This window comes from Sus scrofa, chromosome 12 (genome assembly GCF_054392235.1).
Source record: "Sus scrofa isolate SSC_HxYL_T2T_F1_AM1 chromosome 12, Sscrofa_HxYL_maternal_Yorkshire_Landrace_v2.0, whole genome shotgun sequence".
NCBI lineage: Eukaryota > Metazoa > Chordata > Mammalia > Artiodactyla > Suidae > Sus > Sus scrofa.
This window is the reverse complement of record NC_139394.1, coordinates 11,268,048-11,280,167: the sequence shown is the minus strand read 5'-3', so window position 1 is coordinate 11,280,167 and position 12,120 is coordinate 11,268,048. Positions and strand designations below refer to the sequence as shown.

At 40.6% G+C, this 12,120-nt stretch overlaps 2 protein-coding genes across 3 annotated transcripts in view; both read right to left on the bottom strand.

Annotated features, from left to right (window-relative positions):
* ABCA6 (ATP binding cassette subfamily A member 6) overlaps window positions 1–8,298 on the bottom strand; it is a 72,765-nt gene extending 64,467 nt beyond the window's left edge. Inside the window, exon 1 of one of the 2 annotated variants that reach the window (XM_084983874.1) lies at window positions 8,194–8,298. The gene's annotated coding sequence lies outside the window, so the exon portion shown is untranslated. The remainder of the gene's footprint in view (window positions 1–8,193) is intronic. The other variant, XM_084983873.1, reaches the window with a different exon arrangement.
* Window positions 8,299–8,680: 382 nt separating this feature from the next.
* LOC100626206 (ATP-binding cassette sub-family A member 10) overlaps window positions 8,681–12,120 on the bottom strand; it is a 46,935-nt gene continuing 43,495 nt past the window's right edge. Inside the window, 3 exon segments of the mRNA XM_084983165.1 lie at window positions 8,681–9,374; window positions 9,495–9,550; window positions 10,749–10,828. Of these exon segments, the coding sequence (XP_084839291.1) occupies window positions 9,276–9,374; window positions 9,495–9,550; window positions 10,749–10,828 (235 nt within the window). The 3' untranslated portion in view covers window positions 8,681–9,275.

Genomic DNA, 12,120 nt, shown 5'->3' with positions numbered 1-12,120 from the left:
AAGAGGTAAGAGAGACTAGCGTCTGAAAAGCGATGCATATGACTAAGTCATTTAAGCAGTCATCCAATTCAGTGAAAGAGGGAATATATTTGGCGGATGTGGTGGAGTTGGCAGGAGGACCTATGAGTCCATCTGAAGGCAGTGGTCATTCACTTAGACTGAGAGAGACATTCTGTTCATGTGTATCTTCTAGTGTATCTTCCTAACACGGGTTTAAGCAAGATTGGAGTTCTGCCAGGCAATTGCGATGAAGGGTGAGCAGGTCAAGCACTGATGGTGAAAATGAGGGACTGGCTACTGGCTGAGGGAAGCCTCTCCCTTGAAAGTTGGAGGAGCCCTAAGTGGAGATGGTAGATGCCTCTTCTTTCTTGCCAACTTGACTTGGTCCACCGGCTCCTAGATTATGCTTTCAAGTACAAGGGAGAAGGTGTCCTCGCTGTGTCCAAAAAGATGGTGTACTTTGGATGGCTTGGCTGTCCAAGATTACATCAAAGCCTTAATGAGGTAAAACAAACTATGTGGTCATGATTCACTTTCTAAATAAAGAAACTTTCAAGTAAACTAAAACTTAGCAGCTTGGCAGCATATTAGCGCTAACCACACGTTTTCCGGAATTTTAGCTGTAGCATCTATTGCTTCTCCTTGTGCATGTTTTTCTCTAACAAGCTTCTATTCTGTGCTTATCTGCTTCAAGAAGAATGTGGACAGACATCCTTCTGTGGCCAGAATAACTAAGATCAAATTATCAGCAGCATTATCAGAAAATATTTCAGCATCGGGAGTCTGTAGCTCGCTCTATAGAGCTACACCAGCTGCCAGCAGGTCAGTGCTTACTCAGACCTCTGGGGCAGAGCTCAGAGGATCCTGCCTGGGTCTGGCACTGCTCCAGCTCCTATCTGTTGTTATCCTAGGTTTGGAGTCACATGATGTAGGCTCAGCTGCTAGAGGCCCTCCCCATGAGCCTGCCAAAAGGGGAGGCAGAGCTATCCCCAGAAAAGGGGAAATGGCTGCGAGCTTCAGCAAGCACTTCCAAATGTGACTGAAACAGACTTCTAAATTGCACTGTTAAGCTCTTCCCTGTTTCTGGAATTAACTATGCCACTTTCTTTAAAGAACTCTGTTGATTATTCTACGAAAGTTCACTATTTCTATCATCTAATACTCTTCACCTGGGCAATGAATTTTTTTTCCATTAATGGCCATATTACACAGGTCTAAGTAAGTTGCCTGGCATAATCAATGATTGCTATGGATGCCCTTGGCAACTGAATACGTCAATGCTACTTCTCATTTTTTTTTTTCAGTGTCCATAATATCGTGGGTGCTCAGCATAGCGATGGTGTTATTAACTAGGCCAAGGGCCTGGTGAGATGCCTTTTTTTTCCTCTGCTGCAAGGAAGAACCTGCCAAGAGATGTTGCCGCAGAGATCAATCGGTATCCTCAGATGCGAAAGGGAAACCTTGCGAATTTCTAACAATTCAACCACCTGCCCACATGTTACCATCTTCTTCATCTCGGTACTTTCATTTTTTGTTAGTTTGTTTTTGCCTTTTCACCGCCGCACCTGCAGCATATGAAGGTTCCTGGGGCTAAGGGTTGAATCAGAGCTGTAGCTGCCGGCCTACACCACAGGCACAGCAATGTGGGATCCAAGGCGCATCTGTGACCTACACCACTGCTCACGGCAACACTGGATCCTTAACCCACTGAGCGAGACCAGGGATTGAACCCTCATCCTCATGGATGCTGGTCGGGTTCGTTAACCACTGAGCCAAGACAGGAACTCCCATCTCAGTACTTTGACTACAGTTTCATTACAGGCTGAAGTTTACAGTTTGGTTTATACTGAATGCATTTCAAGTAAGCTCTTCCCTAACAACATATGAAAAAGCAGAATAATCAGACTGGATACGTGGCCTCTGCATCCAACTTCTAGGAAGTTTGCCCGTAGACTGAAATGTCACTGACGGATGTTAGACACTCATGACCTTCAATTCCAAGGGGCCTAGGTATCCTTGACCTTATCTTTTTTACCTTTCTCTTCTAATACTACAGCTATACCCATTTTATGGAAGTCTGCAGCATTTCTCCCTAAACACAAAGACTAGACATGAACATTTTTAGTTGCAATACATGCCTAGCACAGATTCATATAAGTGATCAAACACTTGCTGAAACAAAGCAAGTTTTAAAACATATTTACTTCATCAAATTTTTTTCTATTTTTATGAGAAACAAGAAAAAAGAAAATGCTAAAAAAAAAAGAAAATTAAAGCAAGAAATAAAGAAATTATAGGAACAGCCTTTAAACTCTCTTACTGATCAGTTCAAAAGCTCATAAGAGCCTTAGGTTATAATACAGTGAGTAAATTCTGCCCCTCAGACCTCTGTTAGCCTCTGTCAGTGTCATCAAATACTCAGTTCCACGTGAAAACTCCTGCCAGTTTTCAAAGCTGTGAACTCCTTTACGTCATCTTCCACTATAAAATGATGACCTTTGGTATTCTTTCTTTATCAATGAATCTGTGATAGAGATTTCTGGCCACAAATTCATAGACTTTTTTGGTTGATACAGGCTCGTATGTTTGCTAAGCATTGCCCTGTCGATGTCTTTAATAACTCCATTAATCTGACAATAGCTTATGCAAAGTTTCCTATGTACAGGAATACCACTGAACTTGTCAGAAATGGTGTTTCTTTAGCATGGTACTCTTTGTTTTTGAAGAACTTTTGTTTGTTTGTTTGTTTTGGGTCACACTCTTGGCATGTAGAAGTTCCCAGTATAGTGGTTGCATGTGGGATCCAAACTGTGTCTGCAACCTACACCACAGCTCACAGCAACATCAGATTCTTAACCCACTGAGCGAGGCCAGGGATGGAACCCGCATCCTCATGAATACTAGTCATATTCCTTTCCACTGTGCCACAACGAGAATGCCCTGGAGAACTTTTTGAGTGTAGATTCCTCAATTTTAGTTCTTCTGGGTCAAGGACCTTTCCCTTAACAAATCTTTGGGTTACTCTGGTTACTCTTACTTGAGACAAATGGGAAGGACTCTTTCTGAGAAGTCCCACATCTTTATAATCTTCAAGAGATTCATAGTGTTCCTTGAATAAACCTGGTTGATTTTTCACACTGAACTTCCAATTTAGTTAGAAGTTGACTTACTACAACGATCTCATTTCCTATTCTATATCACATAGTCTTCAAGGTAGGTTCCTGGTCATGGTTTCTTAATGACAGAGGTGTTTTTTTTTAAATATTGCCAATCTTCATTGATATGAGGGTATAACTGTTCCAGATCTGAGAAGATCATCCTTTATGCCTCTCATAAAGTCTAAGAGCGAAGACCAATGTTTTATATATATATATATTTTTTTTTTCTTTTTGTCCTTTTAGGGCCACGCCTGCGGCATATAGATGTTCCCAGGCTGGGGGTCGAGTTGGATCTGTAGGCAACGTGGGATCCAAGCCATGTCTTCGATCTACACCACAGCCTGCAGCAACACCGGATCCATAACCCACTGAGCAGGGCCAGGGATCGAACCTGCAACCTCATGGTTCCCAGTCAGATTTGCTTCCACTGAGCCACGAACTTCAATGTTATATTTTTAAGTAACATTTTCCTTTTTTTTCCCTTTTGGGAAGGTTGCCTCTCTTTGCCTTTCCCTCCGTTTCTCTAAGTTGAGTAAATACAAGATTCCTCAAAACAGAGACCCTCTTCACTGCAACCACAGCCTAGGGATGGCTTTAGCTGAGTATCAGAATTCTTCCTGGGATTTTTTTTTTTTTCACTCCATGTGATCTTTAAGAAGGCTCTGAGGGGAAAAAAAGAACAACGTGGTGGTCCCGATAGAATGAAATTTAGCCGAATACTTTCTTCTTCAGACTAACTGCTCCGGACTCCCCAGTGAACAGGCTTTCCCTTGGTTTGACCTTGCTTTCAGAACTGACCCCCACGGAAGAGAGAGACCAGAATAGGGGCTTTCAAATTCCGCTTCACTTTTCCCGGATCACATTGCTCATGCATCAGAGAGGTGTGTGTATGTGGACTCCTGGCCTCTTCCTTTCATTCAGAAATTGTTGATGATGCCAATAAAGTTATAATAAAGGAGGGTTAATAAAAGTCTAGGACATTTCTGAGTTCCATTGTATACATTTCTGCCATCTTTTTCTTCATGTTAGTAGATAAAGGGTATTATAGAAATGGGCCCTTGACTTGTCATTATTGCCAGCAGTCTCTAATGCCTTCCTTTCTTTCTTGATAGACTTCCGCTTTAGAGGAGCTGACTTCCAGGGAAAGTCAGGGAACGGGCTTCAGTGTGCAGGAAAACTCTTTGGAGATTCTTGTGCAGAAAGCTGAGGCACATAGAGGACTTGTGACCCAGGCATTCTAGGAGTGTATGCCAATGACTAAGGAGACAATCACCAAAGGTTTATGTGCAACATTCTTAGTTGCAGCATTGTTTTTAAGAGGGAAGAACCTACGTATCTTTCAATCAATTTTCAACTAAGCATTCTTGGTACATTCAAACCCTGAAATAATACACATGCATTACAAACAATGTCACAGGTATCTAATCAACTGGGAGGGTGTGATATTCATAGCATGCTGTTAAATAAGGCAATTACAAAACAGATATGCTATTATCCTGTGTGTATATGATAGAAAGATGTATTAGCTAGCCAAGAGAATTTTCATATTTTAGACCAATATACTCTATGTGATTTCTTTACAGCAATCATGTGTTATGTCAGAATGATTTTTAAATTACATTTTTAAAAATCAAATGAATTAGATTTGCCATTGTAACCATTTTTAAGCATGATTCAGTGACATTAATAACATTCCCAATATTGTGCAGACATGATCACTATATAGTTCCAAAACTTTTCCATTATCCAAAACAGGAAATCAATAATTATCAAGCAATAACTCCCACTCATTCCTCCCCAGCCCACTGTAACCTTTAATGTTCTTTCCAGGTCCATGAATTTGCCTATGCTAGATATTTCGTATTATTTTTCCTATTCATATCGCATGTATGTCTAGATTATTTCAAGCAAATTTTGTTGTACACGTATTTATGACAATTTTTAAAAGTCACATGGATTGAGACACTGAGAATTTCTGGGCAAGACATGATCATTTATTTTATTTGTAACCATTAGCATTTTTGTATCTAATCCAGAGCCATCCTGCTGGATCTTCCAAGGCACTTGCTTCTGTAGTCATCCCATCAGCATCATTTCCCACTGCTGGCTTCAAGTGCTACATGTTACAAACACGTGGGAGTCAGTGACTGCCTGTGAGTGCTGCCTCCAGCCAGCCTACCATCTCACTGCGGCTTCTAACTCTCTTTTCAGGGTGGCTTCTGTGTCAGTTGGTTCTCCTGCCACTTCTGGAACAAGCCGCATTTCGCTTAGATGTTTTTGTCTGCCTGACCTGATCCTCCTTGGTGTTCCACAGGTCACTTTTTGGCTCACTTCCCCCGCCCCCCAGTTTTATTGAGATGTAACTGACATATAACATTGTGTAAGTTTAAGGTACAAAAAGTGTTCATTTGATACATTTCTATATTGCAAAATGATTATGTGTGTTAGCTAACACCTCCAACACGTCACATAATTACCACTTCTTTTCTGTGGGGTTGCTGTATCATGTGATTGTTCTGTTTTAATTTTTTGAAGAACCGCCATGCTGTTTTTCATGGTGGATGCACCAATTCACATTCCCACCAGCAGAGCACAAGGGTCCCTTCTCTCCCTGTTTTCACCAACACTTGATATCTGTCTTTTTGAAGACAGAGGCTGACTTTTTCAAATAGGATTCCTGGACCACATGGAGAGTATAAATTCTTGCCCCTCCACCTGAGCATTGTTCAAACTTTTCTTTTCTCCATCCAATGTCTGGAACAGCTGCTCTAAATAGTGGGTTCTGCATATCATGTTCCCTGTCCCAGGCTAGCTAGCCTTTCATAGAAGCTGGCTTCATGCAGCAATCCTTGTTCTAAGTCCTTATTTCTCATCAACTATAAACCACTTCTCCTCATGCAGGCATATAAATCTCAGTTTCACACTTAGGATTTAATATCCAGGTTCCATATGATGTTGGGTCACTGCAACACAAGCCAAAGCTTATTGTTGTGATAGTATTAGAGTAGTTTTTTTTCTCATTTTTCCCAGAATTTCATGCATTTGCAATGGGAGGAGGGACACAAACTCTATATATGAGTTAAACTCCACATGGGTTTTATTGAATGTGATACGCATGGTGCTAAACAGCTTCACAGCTGCATCACAGGAAGATGGGGCCAAGGTGGTTCTAAACATAAGGCAGACGGTAATTTGTATCAGGGGTCCAAGACCACAGCACATCCAGCCAATGTGTTCTTGGCTGTAAACATCTCGGTTCAAACAGAGGCAAAGCCAATCACAAATGTTGGCTTTCTAGAAATTGTACTGGGAAATATAGAGGAAGCTAAAAGGATTTACACAGAAAGGCAATGAGGCAGGAGGAAAAATGGAAGACATGGAGTAAGTTAATACAAGAAGTAAACAAATATGCTAAGCAAGCAGGAGTGGGCTGAGATGACACAGCAATGGGTGGAGCAGCCAGTGGAAGAAGTAAGACTACAGATAACAAAGTATAGCAAGACTGCTGATCTCTCTATGGGTGGAAGAATCTGGTGGAGTTTCACAATCTCCGGGACATTCCTGAGGCTGTCCTGAATCCACAGGGACCTTCCTTCAGGCAGGCTCTTTCAGTCCTGTCCTGGGTACATCTAAGGCTACCACAAACCCCTCCTTACCTGAATTAGTACGTCTGAATCTATGTCTTGTAGCCAGAGAAACTCCAGGGACACAGAAATTACTACCAGGAATGGAGATTTGTGAAATACAAAATCATCAAGAATGTGAAGATTTTAAAATCAGTTAAGACAGAATACCTGAAAGCACTGAGAATGTTCCACCTATTCCAAAACTGTTTTCTTGGCAGTCATACAACAATTTCTTGGTGGCCATCAGCAAAAGTTGCAAAGCTACAATTTGAAGGATGTAAGAAATGAAACCAAGCAGAGCTGGATGATTTTAATTTATAGGAAGAGGAAATCTGAAAGATTAAGGTGCAGGATGCCCTAGTCAAAGCAGCTAAAGAAATCTGTTAGAGAAAGTGCTTTATCTGACAGCTGACGGGGTCCATTTGCAAATAACTGCACCTTTCTTGGTCACAGCTAATCCCTGACTGACAAGAATGAGGACATTTGTGGAAAGCAGAAGGTGTTACCTTTTGCTGAGCGCCTCCTTCCGACCAATTGTGAAAACCCATCATGTTGTGAAGCAGACCTTCCCGCTAATATCCTCCTACCCCACCTCTGCCCCACCTGTACTAATCAATGTGCATCAGAAGAAAGGGTGGGGGAAAAAATGTAATTGTAATGTATGCATGTAAGGATAACCTGACCCCCTTGCTGTACAGTGGGAAAATAAAAAAATTATTTAAAAAAAGAAATAATTAAGACACACAAAAAATTAAAAAAATAAAAGAAACTGCCAAAGGGTTTTCTAAAAAAATAAAAAAAAATCAATGTGCATCAATGTGGAATTAACTGTAAACACCAGGTGTTTTATTTTCATGTCTGTTCACTGATTTTTTTTTTCTTTGCTTTTTAGGGTCACACCATTGGCACATGGACTAGGGGTTCAATCGGAGCCACGCTGCCGGCCTACACCCCAGCCACAGCACCCTGGGATCTGAGCCAGATCTCCGACCCACTGAGCGAGGCCAGGGATCAAATCCACACGGATACTAGTCGGACCTGTCTCTGCTGAGCCACAACAGGAACTCCCCACTGATGTTCTTATTATATAACTTTGTCCAGTATTTCAAGGGCTTCTAAGGACAAGATCTTTTAGCTCTTTGTATCTTCAAGAGTACATACTAATCAAGAGAAAACGTATCATGTGTATGAAATAATATTTGGCTTGAAATACATGTCAAACCTGTATACACGTTTTAAGCATCCTCACAAGCCAGGAGGACTTACCTTTTTGAAGTGGAAGGTGTTACTTCTCACCGAGAGCCTCTTTTTGACCCAATGGGATAATCTACCACAAACAGGAAATAAACCCTCTCCCTAATACCTGTGGAAATGGTTTGTAGGCATAAAGGTAAGGGGCCAAGTCTTACCTTTAAATCAATGCCAAGCTGGAGGGAAAGGAACGGAGCAGAGCAGATAACAGAGTTCAGCACATGAGCGAAGTCAGAGTCAGGAAGGAGTCTGAGATTAAAAGTTCCTGGGGGGCCGTTTCAGAAGCTTAGGATGGACACTGAATTTTTCTAAGGGTAAGAGAACAAAGTTACTAAAAATCTCATACAGCAGCGAGCCGAGAGTTGATATCTGAGCTACTTCCCTAAGACTGTAACATAGACGACTAAAAAGAAGGTCACTGCAGCTTTATTTATGAGGCCAAAGTGCACGTAACCCAAACTCAGCTAATGGTGAAAAGGAAAAGGAAACACCGTGAGGGACATCAAAGGAATGCCACGGAGCCGTTACAGGACCCAAAGGGGTTAGGAGGACATGGGAAATGTTCCCGGACTGTTAGTGAAAAAAAAAAAATAGAACTATGCTCATGAGATCAACTTTGAAAAAGTACTGAAAAAGCACACTGAATACAGGTAGACCAAAATATTTACTGTGGTGTCTACGAGAGACTGCTGTTATCTTCATCTACGTACCTTCTATATACCCTAAAATTAGCATACATTTATTTTATACTCAGAATATACAATTATTCCTAAAGGTTACACTGTGTCATTTCATCTGTCATCTTATTAGATCTTTTGACTGTCCCTGTGGCATCCATGTTGCATTAAGCTGGTACTGAAGTAAATAATGCTTTAAAAAGCTGTATGCATAGTTAGGTTTTAAAAAGCCTACAACGTTTTATTTGTAAAATGTGCTCAGTGGTCAGCCTGATACTAACAAAAAACTAGTCTAACATTATGTAATTTTTGAATTAATATTAAGCACAAAATAGGCCAATATTCATGACTGATATGATGTCCAGTGATGTAAATTTTGTGGGCCACCTTTCCGTCTTTGCCTCTTCCCTTCAATCTAAAACTTACAAAACTATTTAAATCCTTAATCATTACTGAAATGACTCTACATTTTGCTAACTGGAATCATATGGAAGATTCTTCTCAAATCATGGAAACTAATAACGTAGTAAGATAGGACAGCTAATATCAGGAGGTTCAGGGCTTTAAGGCTCTTCCTGGGGGAGGAGCTTCCATCTAACTGTTGTATCAACTTCATCATCAAAATTTCCCCACTCCTGCTCTTTGGGGAGTTCTAAGAACACCTAAGTAAGAGAAAATAAATAAAGAAATGAAAATTTCAGGGCACTTCTGAAAGATGGATGCACACAGAAATACACACAAAGGTGACCCAGATGATGTTCACTGCTTTAAAGAAAACTCACCTGTTCCAAGGTAGCCTGAGAGAGGCTATATTCTTCCAGGTCGAAGGTCTGTTTCACTGCACTTAAAGGGACTGACATGAGTGGCTTAGAAATGTTTCACCAAAGCATTTTCTTTCTTTCTTCCTTTTCTCCTTCCTTCCTTCCCTTCTTCCCTCCTTTCTTTCTTTTTTTTTCCCTGTTCTTTTGTGTGTGTGTGTGTGTGTGTGTCTTCTTAGGGCTACATCTGCGGTATATGGAGGTTCCCAGGCTAGGGGTCAAATTGGAGCTATAGCTGCCAGCCTACACCACAGCCACAGCAAACCAGGATCCGAGCCGTGTCTGCAACCTACACAACAGCTTACCACAATGCAAGATCCTTAACCCGCTGAATGAGGCCAGAGATCAAATCTGTGTCCTCATGGATACTACCAAAAGCATTTTCAAAGTATGAAATATAAATAGCAACTTAAATCTATGAGAAACTTTATGATATGGGCCAAGTATTTAAATTTTCCTGAAGGATAAATTAGAGCACCAATATTGCTAATCAAAAGATAGCAATGCATTAAACTTTCCCTTTAAAGAGTTCCTTCTGTTCTATTTCAGTGTTTCACCTTTAGATTCTTTGCATGTATATTCTGGACTCCAAATCAACAGCTGAGTATTGCTTTAGTCTATATTTACAAATCTATGGAGCACACACCATGCCGATCCCCTCTTAATGACTGCCACGTTTCTTGTCGAGGCCTCTTAAACACCCAATGTGAGTTCTAGTCAGTGTCTCTGGAACTGGTTCAGAACCCCTCTCTGATCATGACTTGTCACATCTCATCCCTATGCATTTTTCAAAGTAACCATGGCACTAATATAAACAAATGGATCAATGGCATAAAAGAATATCAACAGTTGGATTCAATCGCTGGCTCCGCATTCTTGCTCCTGTGCCTCTGATCTTCATAAAAATGGAGATGCTAGAAGCTCAGCTGGGTGTTCTTTGGGATCTCATGCTGATCATTATCCTCCATAACATGCAATGGAACGAGGACAGGATTTTCTGACTTACTTGCAATTGGATGTACTTGTTAGCAGAGGGAGAATCAGGCAGAGTAAACCCAAGTCTAGGGTCACCAATTCATTCCTTCAGGACTTTAAGACTATTCCAGTAGAAATTTTCCAAATTTGACTGATTATATAATCTTTCTACTTAAAGTTGAAATAGGTATTTCATGTGAAAATACGCATGGTACGTAAAGTCTTAGATATGTCTAAACTTACCTGCCTCTAATTTGGAAAAGGCCTGAGAAAGAGGACGAACATTTTCCGCAGGTAATTTATATGCCATCGCAGAGGAAGATCTGGGAGGAAGAAAGAATGAGTTACTGTGCTTCAATGTTATAGTAGGAAACGATAGCTGAAATAACCAGAGAATTTTTCAAAGTTTTCTTAAATAAAAAGGTAAACAGTTTAATTTGATAAAGCATGAATCTGAGCCCAAAAAATTACCTTTAGTCATAAAAATCTGATAAGAACAAAAATCTGGCTGCCCCTAAGGTAATACTCAAAACAAATTCTTAAAAAGAGCTCTGACAGAAGGAAGTGAGATAGAAGAGGAGTTTGGAGTTGGGAGAAGCAAACTATTACATTGAAAACGGCAAAGCAGTGGAGTGCTACTATGCAGCACGGGGAGCTGCTCCAACCTCTTGGGGTGAAAGACGGTGGGAGACAGTGTAAGAAAAGGAATGTATGTACACGTACGACTGGGTCACTACGCTGTACAGCAGAAATGGACACGACTCTGTAAATCAACTACACCTTAATAAAAAATAAATTTTAAAAATAAAAATATTATTTCATATGTGTTACGTGCATAGTAAATATGCATATTGTATGTATGTTATATATACATTATATATGTATTATACAAGTGTAATACTTCAAAAAACTAGCTCTGATAATCTTTCAGACTCAGCCTACAGTATCTTTCTTTCCTGGTATATTTCTTACTCTCAAAAGCCAATCTTTCACTGCTCCCTGGAACCTTTTTATTGAATGTTCTTCTCTGCATTTAATTCTCAATCTCTCTTTAAAGAATTAAAATCTGTTGAACTCTCTTCTATTTAAAAAAAATTCTTCCGACTTCTAGCCTCCCCAAATAAATTCCTTCAGGACTTCTGTGTTGCACAATCCAGTGAACAGTCTTTACACATTGTTTTTTAGACTCCTCAAATGCATTAAATAAAATTGTAAAATCGTACATATCCTCCTTAAAATTCTCTCCCCCTCCCTCTCCACCTCCCCCCACCCCAAGCTTCTGACACAACCACATTGTATGATTTTTCTTCCAACTCTCTAGACTGGCTCTGTTTATTATGTTAGCTACTAGCTACACGTGGCTACTTAAATTTGAATTAGCTAAAAATAAAATTTAAAATGTGAAGTGCTCAGTAGCCACATGCGGGTATCGGCTGCCACACTGGACAGACACACATAGGACACTTCCATCCTCAGAAATTCCCTTGGACAGGGCTGCTCCAGACAGGCTTCACACACGGGAGTGTTTGTCGTTACGGCTGTCGCTGTGGTGGTGGCAGTTTTCCCCACTGGATTGATTATTCCTCAATCCCCTCTCAATACAGAGAATTCCGAG